General features: G+C 58.4%; 1 protein-coding gene and 1 long non-coding RNA gene across 5 annotated transcripts; one reads left to right on the forward strand and one right to left on the reverse strand.

The window, feature by feature from the left end:
* Window positions 1-449: 449 nt before the first annotated feature.
* LOC129734236 (uncharacterized) lies at window positions 450-2,006 on the reverse strand. The gene is made up of 2 exons (XR_008729913.1): window positions 1,908-2,006; window positions 450-1,811 (listed from the first exon to the last, which is right to left on the reverse strand). It is a non-coding gene; the product is annotated as an uncharacterized LOC129734236 (long non-coding RNA).
* Window positions 2,007-2,066: 60 nt separating this feature from the next.
* On the forward strand, window positions 2,067-6,771 carry CTSS (cathepsin S). 4 transcript variants are annotated; one of them, XM_055696801.1, is made up of 9 exons: window positions 2,081-2,210; window positions 2,448-2,490; window positions 2,895-3,035; window positions 3,243-3,365; window positions 3,890-4,039; window positions 4,115-4,339; window positions 5,389-5,554; window positions 5,764-5,866; window positions 6,253-6,771. In XM_055696801.1, exons 3-9 carry the CDS (start codon window positions 2,910-2,912, stop codon window positions 6,350-6,352), a joined length of 993 nt encoding a protein of 330 aa, XP_055552776.1. In that variant the 5' UTR covers window positions 2,081-2,210; window positions 2,448-2,490; window positions 2,895-2,909; the 3' UTR covers window positions 6,353-6,771. The 4 variants fall into 4 exon arrangements, with proteins under 4 accessions (XP_014138200.2, XP_055552776.1, XP_027666069.2 ...); XM_055696800.1 differs by having other exon boundaries at window positions 2,110-2,210; window positions 2,854-3,035; XM_014282725.3 differs by lacking the exon at window positions 2,448-2,490 and having other exon boundaries at window positions 2,067-2,211; window positions 2,854-3,035.
* Window positions 6,772-16,071: the final 9,300 nt, after the last annotated feature.

Genomic DNA, 16,071 nt, shown 5'->3' on the forward strand with positions numbered 1-16,071 from the left:
AGTCGGTGGGGGTGTAAGACCCCCCAGCCGGGACCTGGCGCTGCCTCCCCAGTCCCGGCTGAGCGGGACGAAGCTGCTCCATGGAGCCCTGCAAACCCCACTGGGCATCGGTCACCCAAACTGCTCCCGCCTGACTCGTTACACAGGATTTCTGCTGGGGGGGACTCCAGGGTTCCCAGCGGTCCTGGGTGCTGAGTCAGCACAAAGGGCTGGTGCTTCTCGGAGGCAGAAACCGAGTGGGTTTGGTGGGGCGCAGCGGTGGCGAACCCCCTCCCGTGTCCCATCCCTCAAGGCTCGTTGCAACCCGGCTGCCCCAGCGTTAAAATTTATTTGTGAACATGTTTTTCACCATTGAAAATGCAGAACAAGAAGTAACAAAGTGTTGAAATAAGTCCTGCTCGGTCAGAGACGTCTTTGGAAAATAAAAACCCCTGCCACGTCAGCAAAGCTACGTTCAGCAACGGCAAACTTTATCTTTTTTAAAACCAACAACAACAAAACCCAACTGTGGGCAGTTCTGTCAACGAAGCTGCTTTATCCTCACATCGGAGCTGGGCTAAACCCCCCTGGTTTCCTTGTCTGTCTCTCATCTCTGGCCTTGGTAGGACTGAACAAACAATAAATGTATTTTTAATAGATAAAACTAATTCATTCACCTTTATCTGGTATTTTCCTGGTGGCTTTTACTCGCTCCAGCACATAAAAAACCAGCTTTTTTCCTCTGCCCCCGCCTTCGGAGTGTTAGCAGCACGGAATCCGGCAGGGAAGCGGTCAGGAGGGTCAGTCTTTTTGGCCAAAAGATGCAAATTTGGTTATTCCCGTGGCTGCTGGGGAAAGAAAAAATTAAGGGAGAGGGGTGGTATGGAAGGAGACTATCACCTCCTGTTGTCTAATTATTGCTGCTTTCTTCTTCCAGAAGTGGGGGTGGGTGTTATGGTGACCGGGGCTGTACCAGGATGGCCAGGAACCGTGGGAACTATGGTGCTTCCCCCCCGCCCCCGATCCAGAGGGGTTCCATGCTTTTAGGACAAGCTCTTGAGATGCCACCAGTCCCCCCGTTGGGCTGGAGTGTGCTGGCTCAGTGCCAGCCTTCCCTCCCTCGGGAACGCCGTCCCCTTTCTGCAGGTCTGCAGCAGAAATGACGGAGCGACCGCAGTTGGCTTGTTCAAGCATCTCGTCAAGGATGACCGTCTCCTTCACCCTCTCCAGGAACTTACCCACTAATAAGGAATAATCTGTTGGGAATTATTTCAGAAATATTCAGAACTTCTGCAATCTCTGGCAGCTATTTAGAAATTGACTCAACTGCATCTTCAAAGCCCTTGAGATGCTGTTTTGCTTCCTCCTCTTCTCTTCGAAGATGGTTTCTTGCAGCCTTTTTATATCCCGCGGTGTTCCGTGGTGGTACCAAACGCACCCTCCCGCCTGCCTGTCCTTCGTGGGATCCCAGGGGATGCCCTGACCTGAGGCTGGAGCCCGATTTCCAGGCAGCTGAAGACATCGCCGACCCTGTTTTCAGCCTGACCGCAACGTAACGGTGGACTGGAGGGAGAAGGGATGCGTCACGGATGCATGAAACGAGTCTCCTGCTGCCCATGCAACGCCGAGGCCAGCCAGCTCGGCTCCAGCCCCGACTATATTTAAACCATGCCTCCCTGCCCACGCTGCCTCACCAAAAAGTAAATAAATGTGATATTTATTTTTTTTCTTATGCTAACCGTTGGCTTTGGTTTGGTGGGTGCTGCGGTGAGACGGGAGCTCAGGTGAAACCAGCAGCAAGGCTCCGTGCTTGACCTCATCCTGTCTCTCAGCTCAGCACCAAGCGAAAAAAATGCAAAAATCGTTATCGGAGGAGCGTTACCCCTGCTCCTGCCCCCCAGCCCCATAAACCACCACAAGAGCCTCACCACTCATTTGTGGGGTGCTGGAAATAAGAAACTCTCATCTGCAATTATTTTCTGTTGGCATCGATGCTTCTGCTTCAAATAACCCCACGACCAGCCCAGTAAGCCCAGTTCCCGGCTAAGTGAAAATGAAATCAGAGCATTTCCTCATTTCCTGACTCGTGATTTGTGCGACGAGTTCAGTTGCCGTGTGCAGGAGGTCCTGGGGGTCCTGGTGCTGAGGGGGTGCTGGGTTTGTCCCCAGCATCCCCCCTACCCCATCCAGGCAGGCTGCCGTGGAGCTGGAGGTCAGAAGACGTCTTCTCAGGTACGTTGGGTGCTTTGGGATTTTGACAGCCCTCTGGGAGGGCTGAGCTTTGAGGAAGTAAAACTGAAGGAGCAATATTTCTTGTTGACTCTGACTCCATCTTACCTTTAATCTCCTCCAAGTCCTCTCTGGGTAGTTGCACCATGTGTAGTAGCCCGTCCTCAGGAGCTGCTGGGAGCTGCTTAGATCAAAATAGGAATTTTTTAATTTTTTTTTTTTATTATTATTATTTTTAGGGTGCTGGAAAACACAGATTTCTCCAAACAGCCGCTTGACCAGGTGATGTGTAAACCTCCTTCAGGGAGAGTTTCTCGGGCAGGGTGGCACCGTCAGACGAGGCGTGTGTCCGGATGCGTCCCTGCGTGTCCGTGTCCGCGAGGGCAGGAGTTGGGTCCTGCAGGCTTCTCCCTCCCGGGGAAGTTCCCCAGTCCTGGCTGGGATTTATTTCTCTCCCCGTCTCGCAGGGGCTGGGGGTACGAGGCCAGAGTGTGGGGCGGGCGGCGCTGGTGCTGGTCTGGGCAGGCAGGACAGGAGCTGGTGGCAGCACCAGTGTAGAAACCCCACCAAGGGCATGCCAGGCAGGCCAGGTCAAGGATGTCATCACCGTCCTGCCTCCCTGACCAAACCGGCTTTGTCACTAAGGGGTCAAGCACGGCTCCAGCGCTGAGCCTTCGGCTCCCCAGTCCCAGCTAAGCAGGATGAAGCTCCTGGCTTCCATCGCCTTCCTGGCCACGCTCGCAGTGGCACTGGGACTCCCTGACCCCACGCTGGAGTGGCACTGGCAGCTCTGGAAGAAAACCTACGGCAAGGAGTACCACCACAAGGTAGGGGCATCCTGGGGGGGTGGAGGCAGCTCGGGGTGCTGAGCTGCTGGGTGCTGCTCTGGCGTGAGCATCGCGCAGCGGGGAGAAGAGCTGACAGCTCCCAGGGGTGGTTTGGCAGGGGCTCCCGACAGCTTTTGGTGGGATAAAACGGGATGAAATGGCTGCGGGGGGCGTTGGTGCACGTCACGGGGCTGCTTTTCATGGCAGAGAGAGGAAGAGGAGCGACGGGCGACATGGGAGAGGAACTTGCGACTGGTGACACTGCATAATCTGGAGCACTCCCTGGGGCTGCACTCCTACGAGCTGGGCATGAACCACCTGGGGGACATGGTAGGTGCCAGTTGTGCTGCTGAGAAGGGGCTTCTCTTTGTCTCTAATTACCCACGAGGTTGATTTAAGGAATAGACGTGGGTCAGGGGTGGAAAAAACTCCCAGACACCCTTCTGGACCCATCCTCTTGTGGACTCCCGCAGCTGTGGACAAACTGCTCTGACGTTCCTGTGCTCGACCTGCCAGCGTGAGGCAATCTGGTGTGAGGAAACATCTCCTTAACGCAGCATACGGGGCACGCAGACCTGATCCTGGTCATTATATATGTTTGCAAATCATCCGTCTTCAATGTCCCAAGGTTGTAGCGTTGGTTAATGAAACACCAGCTTCCAGGGATTTCTGGTCCTTGCCGAGAAATCTTGCCCTTCCCAACGAACGGCTGGAAATTAGATGTGAAAAATAAAAAGCCCAGGACGCTGCAAACCTGCCAACTCCTGTAGCTCAGGGAAATCCACCTCCGACACCCCCCGTGCAGGACTTAAGAGACCAGGAGATCATGAGCGGGTGTTTCCTTTTCCCACCAGACCAGCAAGGAAGTGGCGGCTCTGTTAACCGGGCTGAACGTTGCTTCCCGGCCGAAGCTGAGCTCCACGTACCGGCCGCGTCCTGGCAGCGAAGTCCCGGACACGGTGGACTGGAGGGAGAAGGGATGCGTCACGGATGTGAAGAACCAGGTGCGGAGCTCTCTCCCCGTGGCTCTTTGTGGCTGGGTGCCGTGCTCACTCTGAATGTCTCCGGGGCTTTTGCAGGGTGCGTGTGGGTCGTGCTGGGCGTTCAGTGCCGTGGGAGCCCTCGAAGGCCAGGTGAAGCTGAAGACAGGGAAGCTGGTGTCCCTGAGCGCCCAGAACCTCGTCGACTGCTCCATGATGTACGGGAACAAAGGTTGCAGAGGAGGTTTCATGACCAGAGCTTTCCAGTACATCATCGACAACCAAGGGATTGACTCGGACGACTCCTACCCCTACACAGCTCAGGTAGGCGTCAGACCGTGGCAGCACGTGAGAAGCACTTGGGGATAGAAGCAACGCGGCCGGTCGCTCTGCTCTGCGGCGTAGGCACCGTTCTCCTCCTCTCCCACTGATTTCCCTCTGCCTTGGTTTCCACCAGGGCTCGTGTCACCTCCTCAGCCTTTGCCCTTGATTCTTTCAAACCCAGGGAAGGGACTTTTAGATGTTTTTTACTCATAGGTGAATGACTGGACTGGCAGCCAGAATTCCTACGTGGTTATTTCAGTCCTACATAAATGATTAGGCAACGTACTATACGGAAGGGAAAAATGGGACAGGAGTCCTGGCTCCTCGCCTCAGCTCTCTGTATTATTTAATCTCCTACACTTTCCAAACGGGATATCGATATTTCTACCATGTCAGTGGGCTGAGGTTTCCAGGGAACGATGTGCAAACCATTGTTTTTAAGCATTACCTGTAACAGATGCTGTGTGACAGCTGCGAGGTCGTAAGGAAAGAGCCATGAGAAAAGAAAGATCCTAAAGTCTTGATGGCCAGAGTCAAGAGATGCCCTGAAATTACCTGGTGTCTTGAAAAGATGGCTTGTGGAGAGAGGTCAGAGGACCAGCAGCTCAGCCCAAGGAAGGATGGTGGAATAGGAGCCCTCAGACCTGCCTAAAGCAGCTACAGGGACACGAGATGCTGTTCTCTGTGTCTGCAGGGAGAGTGAGAAGCCCTGGGCTGAAATAAATTCAGGTTAAACCTGAGACTTCAGGTGGGAAGGCTGAGGAAGTTTCTCTAGGGAAGTGGTAGAAGTGATGTCACCAGAGGTTTCTAGAAAAAAGGCTGAGGGTTCCATTGTGATGGTTTGGCTGCTCTTGGCGTGGGGAAGTGAGATGGGTAGGATGGTCCCTTCGGGTCCTTCCAGGTGTCTTTTCCAAGAGACGGTGCTCAGGGAGAAGAACGGGGTAGCACAGAGTAACAGAGAGCTGTAGAAAACCAATACCCGAAGGTCTTGAGCTGTTCCTGGTGGATCCCTCATGCTCCTCTTCTCCCCTCCCCGTCGCTCCCCCCAGAACGGGACGTGTCAGTACAACGCATCCGCACGCGCCGCCACCTGCTCCAAGTACGTCGAGCTCCCATACGCTGACGAAGCCGCCCTGAAAGATGCTGTCGCCAACATCGGACCCGTCTCCGTCGCCATTGACGCCACCCAGCCCACCTTCTTCTTGTACAAGTCAGGTACGTCCTTGTACCCCAGAGATCCTCTCCACAGCCCCCCGTGTCCTTCTGCACGTAAAGCCGGTGACAAGTGGCGGGTTGGGGCTTAACCCCTGGGTGAAGGCATTGATATGACCCAACCACACCGAGACAGCAGCGTTGCTGACGGTCGGCTTCGGCTCACGGGCGAGGTCTGCTGCCGTGCTTCCCAACTCCTTGGTTTTTTCCAGGTGTGTACGATGACCCCCAGTGCACGCAGGAGGTGAATCACGCCGTCGTGGTAATCGGCTACGGCACCCTGAACGACAAGGATTACTGGCTGGTGAAAAACAGGTAAAGGCACAACCGTGCATCACGGAACCCTCGGGATCTATAGGCTCGGGATCTATAGGGCACCCCCCCTGCTGCCCACCCTCACGGTTCCTTAAGGGTGTTGATAGAGCTGGGTGATGGTATCAGTCCTTCCACCCAGGGATTCGTGCTTCATCGTGTCAAAGCACCTTGACGTCACCCCAGCAGCACCACAGAACTTTAAACACAACTAAAATACACTTACACCCCCCCTCAAGTTCCCCTTACGTCAATTGCCATAACCTAAGACGGGATTAGAAGCATTTAACGCCAACGCTTCGATGCTGTGATGTTGCTAAAGCTGCTGCTTCGCTTGCAGAAAAAGGAATTTAATTTTTCTCCTGTCTGTCTGTCTCCTGTCCCAAAAGCTGGGGTGTGCATTTTGGTGACCAGGGCTATATCCGCATGTCGAGAAACCACGCGAACCATTGCGGTATCGCCAGTTACGCCTCTTACCCGCTCATCTAGACGGAGCCCGCGCCGCAGCGAGGACTGGTGAGCCCTCAGTTACACCACTGATGCTACGCTTGCACAGATCTACTGACTTCAAGAATCATTTTTTGGCTCTGTGGGCAACGTCCTCCTGTTAGATCAGGCTGGGAGGGAGACCTGTGCGTAGGAGGAATTCTGAGGGTGATTTACAGGCACCTCATGACTTCTTTGGGGGGAAAAAAGTGTTTTTATTGGTTTTTTTTTTTTTAAGAGTGAGATTGCGATACATACATTTGTAACGGAGATCACCTACCGTTACAACAGGGATAGTGTTTTCCTCTCTCCAGTTGAGCACCGAGTACTGCCACAATGACACAGCTCTCACGTTAGCTCTGTGCCATGTTGATGAAGTTGCAGACTTTCTTTGAAAAATAAATCGGTTTCACTGCCCAAAAGTCCGCTCTTTGGTCTCTGGAGGCAGGAATGGGTGGCAGAGGGAATTCCAGCCAATGCGTGAGGAGTCTCACAAAACCTCCCCACAGATGACCGTGTCTCTCCAAGCGGTGCTGAGGAGTTGGGAACGGAGGATACGGATCACCGCGCCCGTACCCGGCCCCAGGCTGGGGCAGGTTCCCGTGATGATGATATTGAAACACTGATGCTGCCACCGTGCCCGTACAACACAACCCGCCACCGCACGCAACGCTTTTTCCTGACAGGGATGCCAGAACCCGTCCCAAAGGTTTCCGTGTCAAACCTTTTGGCTGATGCTGCAAAGTCACCTAACTTTTTTCTTTACATGTTTGTATTGACCGTAGGCTTTAAAAAACCCCACCTTCTCGTTTGTTTCAGTGGGGAAACTCACCTTGAGAATCACTTTCCTGTTTCCTTGCATTGTGATGCCATGGCCACCTTGGGGGAGGTGGGGGAACCGAACAAGTCTCCAGCGCTCACACATTGGAGGGTCCCGGGTGGCTCTGTGATGTACTAGGGGCTCTGGGAGGGTCTTGGGGGGATGCTGAGGGGCTCTGGGAGGGTCCAGGAGGATGTTGGAGGGTCCCAGGTGGCTCTGTGATGTACTAGGGGCTCTGGAGGGTAATGGGGGGATACTGAGGGGCTCTGGGTGGGTACAGGGGGACTTCTGAGGGTGGTGAGGATCTGGGAAGGAACTGGGGCTACTAGAAGGGTCCTGGGGGTTTGGGTGGGTCATGGATGGTGCTGGGTGGGTCCCTCCTCAGGTGTTTTTCTCCCTCAGAGCACTCTTTTTGTCCTCCCTGCTAATTAGGGTGCCTCTATTCAGCCCCTTGCCCCATGAGAGCTGAGGTTCTCTGCTTAGATCCCGTCTCACGCTCCTGGCTTCCTCGCCAAGCTTTCCTTTGTCTCTGGAACGGCTTTAGGAGCCTTTGGGTTCCCCCACAACTCATCTGCTGGCTTTTCTTGTGCCCCCAAGGACTCTGTATGCCTTTTGCTCCATCTGGGACCCCTCTTTTGGTCTTTCAGCCCCCCTAGAACTTTTAACGCAAGTACAAAACAGAGCCCAGGCCCAACACAGATCCCCCAGCTGTGGCTCCAGCGGTGGCCAGGACTGAAAGCACTGGCAGCAGCCCCCTTCCCTCAGCAGCCCCCAAAGAGCGGGGCACTTCACTTTCACTCCCCAAAACTCCACACTCTCATCCCAAACATAAACCCAACGGCAAAGCCCAGCGAAGTTCCTGGGGCTCTCTGGGGGCAGCTGGACCCCTGCCAGCCATGGCAGGGCCAAGTGAAGGCCTCAGGGCTCTCTGGGGACAGCAGGGCTCCAGCGAGGCCGGGTGAAGGCCCCGGGCCCCCTACAGGCCGCACGCCCCCGGCCACGGCGGGGCGCTGTTTGAACGCCAGGCGCTGGCTGCGCGCGCCCCTGCAGGCCGCGGCGGGCGGGGCCGCCCTGCGCATGCGCGGAAGGGGGGGGGGCCAAACTGCAGCTCCCGGCATGCCTCGGGGCCGCCGCCGCCATCGCTTCCGGTCAGCGGGCGCTTCCGGTCAGGGGGCACTTCCGGTGGCTCCGCGCTCCGCCGGGGGTCGCAATGGGGCAGGGGGGCCCGTGGGGTAGGGGAGGGCCCATGAAGGGGGAGAACTGGGGTCTGTGGGGCAGGGAGAGCCCATGGAGGGCTGGGGGAGGGAGGGGGTCTGTGGGGCGGGGGTGGGCTTGTGGAGGGGGGGGAACTGGGGGGGTCTGTGGGACAGGGGAGGGCTTGTGGAGGGGGGGAGCTGGGGGGCCTGTGGGACGGGGTAGGGCTTATGGAGGGGGGGAGCTTGAGGGGGGGCTGTGGGACAGGGAAGGGCCCATGCGGGGGGGGCTGGGGGACGTCTGTGGGGCATCTGTGGGGCAATGGAGGGCCTGTGGAGGGGAGGAGCTGTGGAGGATCTCTGGAGAGGGGGAACTGCGGGGCCTGTGGGGCAGGGGAGGGCCCATGGAGCGGGGGAACTGGGGGGCCTGTGGGGCAGGAGAGGGCCCGTGGAGGGGGAGAACTGGGGGGTCTGTGGGGCAGAGAAGGGCCTGTGGAGGGGGAGAGCTGGCGGTGGGGGTGTCTGTGGGGTAGGGGAGGGCTGTGATGGGATTTTGGGGGCAGGGGGAGGGCCCTGTGTGGGTCAGAGCGGTGCCGGGGGCGGAGGTGTCTTAAGAATGGGCTTTGTGGGGTGGGGGGGACAGGCAGGGTCTGCAGCTGAGGCTCGGGAGGTATCATTGGGCTGGGGCAGTGCCGGTGGCTGGGCCCGGGGTCTCCTGCCGGCAGCAGTCACTGAAGCCGGGGGGGGTTCTTTGGTTTGTGGGGTGCCCTGCGGGGTGCGCAGGAGCAGCCTGGGGGGGAAATGCTGGCGTGAAGCCTGTGCCAGGGGAGTATTGAGGGGAAGGGGGGGGTCCCGAGCATCGAGCGTGGGGGCTCTGACACCTGAGTGTATGTAGGGAGCGTGTGTCGTGAGCGCGGGGACTGCTGGTGCTGTGCGAGGCAACTCTGGAGGGGCTGGGCTGGGGGGGCCGGGGACACATGGCCTGATGCAGCGAGTTCTGGGGCGAGAAGGGCCACCGGCGGGAGCTGGTGGTACCTGGGCGCTGGGAATAAGAGCTGGAGGGAATGTGATGGGGAGAAGCAGCGGCTCGGTGCTGTCGGAGGCAGCACAGGCAGCGGTGGGAAGCTGCTGGCCTTCCCTGTGCTGCTTGGGTGCCGGGAGGGCTGGGGGCTTTGGGGGGGGCAGCCGCCTGTTGTGCCGTGCCTGCCAGCCTCAGCCCGTGCTGTGCTGTTACCCCTACGCTTTCCAGCGAGAGCATCAGTATCAGGGGGCAGCTGCCGCCTGCGGGGTGCTGGGGCCGTTTCTCCCCGCTTTGTGCTATCCCTGATCGCTGCTGCTGTGCACTACGCTGCCCTTCGTGTCTCGGGGCACGCAAAGGCCTGGGTTCTCTCATTTAGTTGTCCCATTCGCGTTCTCTTTGCCATAAAATCATTGATGATACTCCCATTTTCTTTTTGCTTTTAGACGAGGCTCCCAATTCCGGCTGCATTTACCCAGTTCTGCATGGCTGGTTGTGGGGAGGGGGCCAGGCTCCTGCCCCCCCAGCGCTGATAAAGGGGAATGCTGTGGAGGACCGGACTGCAGCACTCCCAGTAAGCCGTGTCCCACGCTCACCAGGAGCAAATCTTTGCATCTGTGTCTGCAGGGTTTGAGCCTGTTTCTGGGCTCCATGGCATGCTGCTACCTTTGCTCTGCCTGTGCTGGAGCTTACCGCTGGTGCTGGAAGGTCTGACCCTGTGATTTGCCTTTTCCCTCCCGATTTGCCTTTTCCTTCCTGTTGCATTGTCCCTGCTTTTGCCGTTTCCTGCCTTCTCCTCGTGGCTGCCCTAACTGTCCGCCCAGCTCGAGGAGTTCCTCATGTTTTATCTTGTGACGCTCCCCTCCCCGTGCACACAGATGCTCTTTCTTGGCTTTGTGAGCTTTTCTGACACCCAGTTTCCTGGTTGTTCTGCAGCTTCTCTCAGCTTTGCCTTCCCCTTCCTGCCGTTGCCTTGTAATACGCCTGCACTCGATGATCTTACGGATCTTTTCCAACCTAAATGACTCCGTGACTCTCCTCCCCGTCCCGGTGCCCTTTTTATGTTTCAGAAGTCAGTTCTTGCTGCTGTCAGTTGTCAGGATGGTGCTGGTGTCCCTCTGTGGCACAGTCCGCCGGTGAGAATACCCGATCCGAGACTTCCCTGCTGTCCCTTTCTTCGTTGTGCTTAGTGCTGCCTTCGACACGGAGCTTTGGACGGTTCTTTCCCGCCCGGAGGATTTTGGCATTTGGCTCTGCGATGTTCAGTGTCAGTGGCTCCAGATCGCTCGCTGTCTTCTTGTGTTTTGAAATGTCTTCTCTCCCGACGCTCGTTCTTGCCCGTAAGCGTCCCGTAGCTCTGCTGTCCTTGCTCCTTGTCGCCAAGATTCCAGCGCGCCGGGCACTGGGCAGGGTGTCGGGGGGTCTGGGTGTCTGTAACTGCAGAGGGCTGGGATCTGCTGACAGGACTGGCTTTGCCACCAGGTTCCATCCTCCTCTTTGCCCATCTCCTTACTTCCCTTTGGTGAAATGCAACTATTTTCCTGAAGTTTCAGATCTTGGAGTGAGTAACGTGTCCCGCGGCCCCTTGAAGCTGCGTACTTCAACTTCACCGCTGCTGCCATCATGTGCCAGGCCCAGGAGGGTGGGCAGGTGATGGTGAGTGAGTTGATTTGAATTTTTACACAATTTTTATGCCCACGTTGGACAACAGATGCACCTGACTGTGCTCTTCGAGCTTGTTAGGAGCTGGTGATGCATGCCCCTGCACTCTTACAATGCGCATGCTCTGTTGCACGAAGAAAAAGTCACAAATACGATCATCCTCCTCCTCCTCCCTGTTTTGTAGGTTGGCCTCACGAGTGCTCCTGGGCAGGGAAGAATCCTGGCTCAGCGCGAGTTTGTCAGGAGGTTCTCGCCTCGCTTTGTAAGTACCTTTCAATGACTAATTGAAATGACACCCCAGCAGTCACACCACCCGGCGCAGCGTCCGTTTGCAGCGTGTTGGGTTTGCACTACGGTCACCCGAAAAACTCCAGCGTGGATCGTAGTTAACCCGTGTCCATTGTCCGGAAGAAAATATCACAGGAATAGCAGTTTCCATCTCTCTGTGAAGGAGCTGGCACTGTGGGATTCGGGCCAGGAGCTTTGCGGGTGGAGGATCTGATGGTTGTAACTCAGCTGTGTGTGATTTGTTCCACATTCTTTCTTAACAATTTCTCCTTCCAGCTGGACCGGGTGGGTTTTGTTGTGATGGCTCTGCCCTCCATTGGGATGCTGCTGTGATACTTGAGCAACAGAAAATCAGACAACCCCGAGAGGAAAAAAGAGGGAGGAAACCAGCACCCCGGAGCTCAGGAGGGAGCTACCATTAACCCACCAGAACCACCGGTGTGCTTGGACCGGCAACAGTCTGCAGAGGCACCGCCGGGGCCACGCTGCGGCCGCGTCGCTTCAGTGGCAGCGGTGCGTTGCCTTCTCCCATCAAAAAAGAAGAAAAAACACCGAAAAGCCCCGACCAAACCTGCTGCCTGCGCGTTCAGGGCAGCGTCACTCACTCTGCGGCCGAGAGGTGCCAGTGAAGCTGCGACACGAGCGTGTTAACGCCCGGCGGAGCTCATTTGTGGGGGTGCAGCTCTGCAGCGTTTCTGGCGTCTGCGCTGCCTCCCAGGCCCCGCTCAGCCAGGGGAGCCCCTGCCTGCTGCAGTCTGCTCAAACCCTGGAAATCCTGGGGCGGGGGCTCCTCTTCCAGCTGCTGTCCACCTTGCCGAAACCCCTGCGGGAAGGAGCTCTGCCCACTGCTGTTGGAGAGCCGTGTTCTTTGCGAGCTGGGGCACGGGGAGCCCCGCCGTGTTTCGCTGAGCAGTTCGCTGCTGTGTGGCTGGTTGGGGTTTGTGGCTTTGGGGTTTGTTTTTTTTTTTTTTCCCCTGGTTGCTCTGTTGAGGAACCCATGGCTTTGTAGTAAAACACACACCGTGGAAGAAACCTGCTTTGCTTTCACCGGGAGGGCCTGGAGGCACCTGGCTGCCTCCAGAAGCGGCTGAAAGGGCGTACAGGCAGGAAAATAAATCAGTACGTTACTCCGTCAGGAAAATAAATGGAAAAATGGGAGCAGAGGGAATGTGGGGAGCTGGCACCTCGCGCCAGCTTTCCTGACGGCCCCCAGCGCCGCTATAAGGGGGTTTCTTCCACCGTTGTAAATAAACGGTAGCGTGGCTGCCCGTTGGGTGTGGATTTGTGCTTTTCCTCTGGAGGAGGGAGCAGCACAGCGATGGCTTGGCCGAGGGGACCCGCGCGTGGTGAGAGGGGGGTGATTTGTTTGCCCTGCGATCTGGGCAGGGGCTCCGTGGTGGCTGGTGGCACCGCACAGCCCGCTCTGGGCCACGCGTTGGAGCCCGCTCCCCGGCACTGGCGGCAGCCGAGAATTTCGTGTTGGTGGATAGAAATCGCGGGGCCATGCCGGAGCGAACACTGTGCCTTTGTTACCAGAACAATGTTTCCAAGCTGGGATTCCTCACCCCCTCGCCCCAACCTTCGCTGCCACCGGTTGCACCCTTTGTTTGGCCTGGCGAGCGTCGCAGCCGGCCGGGTTAGGGACACAGTGGCTGTTTGATGCTCAAGAAACTTTCAGGAAGGTGCGGGAGCTTTGTGCCAGCGGGGCTGGCTGGCGCAGCCCGCCGGGATGTGCCCGGCCACGGATTTTCCTCGCCAGGCTGAGAGGTAAGGCTGTTCTGCCTGCTCTGGGACGGGTTTTGGAGGGCAGGCTGGGAGGGTTTGAGGGGAAGCCGACGCAGAGGAGCTGTCTGTGTTGTATTTCTGATCGTAGCGCTCTTCTTTGAGCCTGGAGTTGGACCAGCGCTGGGAATGCCGGTCATGGACCGACGTGATGCTGGTGTGCCCGTGGTAGGGCTTCAGAGTGGGATGAGAGCCCGGAGGACGCCCGTGCCTGGCCCTCCTGCGCCCCAGCACCCTGGGGAAGGGGCCAGTTCCAGAAACCCCTTGGAAATACGGATAGTGTTTTGGTCCTAGCCTCGGGCGCTTGGAAACCAGGAGCCAGGAGGGCTGCTGAGCTCCCGTGCAGCCCCACAACCAGCGTGTGAGCTGGGAAAGGGCTGGTTCCCTGAGCCCCAGCCCCGGGATAATAATCCCGACTAAATTCCTGATGGTTTCCGAAAAAAACTTTGGAGCTTGTTCCGCCGCCCGGCCGCTGCGGTTTCCCTCCCCACAAGGCAGGGCAGGGCACCAGCCGTGCCAGCTCCGCTCCCGGCCGCCCCAGGCAGGTGTCACTTCCTGGCACCGCTCCGGAAAGTCGCGCAAAGGTCCTTGGTGCCACCTGTGTAAAACAAACACGGTCCTGGCGGGCTGAAGCCTTAGCCTGAGGAATATCGAGCGGAGAGACGGGGCCAAGGGACAGGCTGGCTCCGGGGTGGGGGACCAGGTCTGTGCCCATGCGTGGCGAGAGGCCGTTTATTTATTTTCCTTCTGCTGATCGGGCGCTTCGTGTGCCAGTGGCGCTGGGACACCCGGAACAAAGGTTGCCGGAGCTTTCCAAAGCTTCCGAGCCGCTTCTGGCAGATGGGGATTAAATGCACCGGGGTGTTTATGGCTCGCGGGTGCCTCTGGCACGGGGATGGTTTGCTCCACCCGCGTTTGGTGGTGGCTTTTCCCAGGAAATGAAATCCCTCCTGGATCCAGCCCTGCTGGGTTTGTCCAAGGTGCGTAATCCTTCCGGCATCGCCCGATCCCGGCAGTTTGTTGTCGCCAAGGTCCGGTGCGAAGGGTTAACGCAGAGCTGGTGCGAGCAGCCTGTGCTGTGTGGGCAGCCTGAGTCACTGCTCGCCCTGCCCTTGTCGCCCTCGTCGCAGCCTTGGGTGCCCTCCTCTTGGGTGCCCTCCTCTTGGGTGCCCTCCTCAGCACGGCACGCTGCTCCCCGAGCTGGCAGCGGCTTGTGCAGGCTTGGAAAAGTGCAGCTGTGCCAGTGCCAAAGCTAACTGGGATGGAGGAAACCACCACTTTGGGGAGACAGGGAAACTGAGGCACGGAGTAATGCGCCTGGCCTTATGGTGCTTTGGGGTTGCCCAGCTCCTGCTTGTCACTACAGCGGGCAGTGGATTATCCGTAAGTCCCACCGGCTGGCACGGGAAGGATGACTGGGAGTTGGGAAGGGGCACGAGGGGCACCCTAAGGCTGTTCTCGGACCCCGAAATCGGTGGAGAAGGAAATGGGAGGGTTGCTCAGTGCCGAGGGCACCCACAGCCCGGCGCAGAGCTGCGGCTGATGGGTCAGGGAGGAGGGAAAGGGGGAGCAAGGCTGGATTTGGGGTGCCCCACGAGGAGGGGAGCGTGTGTCCCTTGGTGGGGACGGTGCAGAGGATCTGTGTGGTGCAGGGCAAAGGGTTAACGGGGAAAAGGATCCGATTTGCCAAGTGGTTCCTGGTTTATTTTGTGTGTGAAAGAGGCAGGGACTGAGCAGGGAGGAAGAGGAGGAGAGCACCCAGCAGGGCTGGCCCCGTGGGGCCCACCGGCCGCATCACCCACAGGTGGGTCCCTGGCAGCCCGGGGGGTGACCTGAGCCACCCAGGAGCCACCGTCCCCACTCCTGGGTGCTGCAGCACCCCCCTCGCCCACTGCCACCGCCGCGTCCCCCCACCAGCCGCTCGCCGGCACCTTCCCTGCCCTTTGCCCGGGACCGTGGGGACAGGGCGCCTGCGCCTGGCGCTGGTGGGGTGTGACCCAAAGGTCACTGTCGTGACCTTCCAGCCGGTCACCCATCCCTCCGGACCTCGGTTTCCCAGGGTGGTGGCCAGCACGAGCATCCTCCACCCACCTGGAAAGCCGGTGGCCGAGGGTTCATCCTTGCCGGTGCTGGGGATCCCAGTTGTGCCCGGAGATAAATGGGGGGCGAGGTGCTGGCACCCTGTGTCCCACCTGGTGCCGGGATGGGCAGCCACCTCGGTGGTGTGGGGTCAGAGTGGCTCGAAGGAGGAAGACCTGGCTTCTTGCTTCCTCCCCTGGGACTGGGTGCACAGGCTGGGTGCCCTCAGGGTGTCTGGGGACACTTCTCGTCCCCAGGACCCGTGCTGGCCTGGAGCATGGGGGGGACCCGCTGTGGTCCTGACCCCTCTCCGCACACTGCAGTGATGAGCGTTGGCCGTTCTCAGCGCGGGGCAGGGGGCTCCTCCAGGTCCCCATCCTGCAGCTGGCAGGTGGCACCGGCCCCAGCCTCCTCGCTGCTCTCCGCCTGGTGCTCCCCAACATTTTGGGGGGGCTTGGAACACAAGCATGGACTGGGAGGCCGGCTCGGTGCCCGGCTTCGCCCGCTGTGGGGAGCCAGGGGCTCCTGGCCGGTGGAGCCTGGCTCTTGCCGGAGCATCTCGGCACGGAGCTTACCGTGCCGGTGGGAAGCTGCTGCCGGTGTCCCGGTGCCAGCAGGTGATAAATGGGGCTGGTGTGACTCGCTGGGGTGCACCCCGAGGTCAGGGTTTGATTTGGGGGATGCTGCGATGCCGCTGCCGGATCCCATCCCTTGTCCTGCCAGCTCCCTGCGCACAGGGGGTTGGGGTTACACCCCAAGATCTCCCAACTGGTTTCTGGTGCTACACCAGGAAGTTCCTGGGCATCCAAATGGCTTTTGTGGCACCAGCACCTGTAGGAGCTTGGGAGCCCTTAAATCGCCAGGCGGCCGTGTGTGCTTT

This window comes from Falco cherrug, chromosome 19 (assembly GCF_023634085.1).
Source record: "Falco cherrug isolate bFalChe1 chromosome 19, bFalChe1.pri, whole genome shotgun sequence".
Lineage (NCBI taxonomy): Eukaryota > Metazoa > Chordata > Aves > Falconiformes > Falconidae > Falco > Falco cherrug.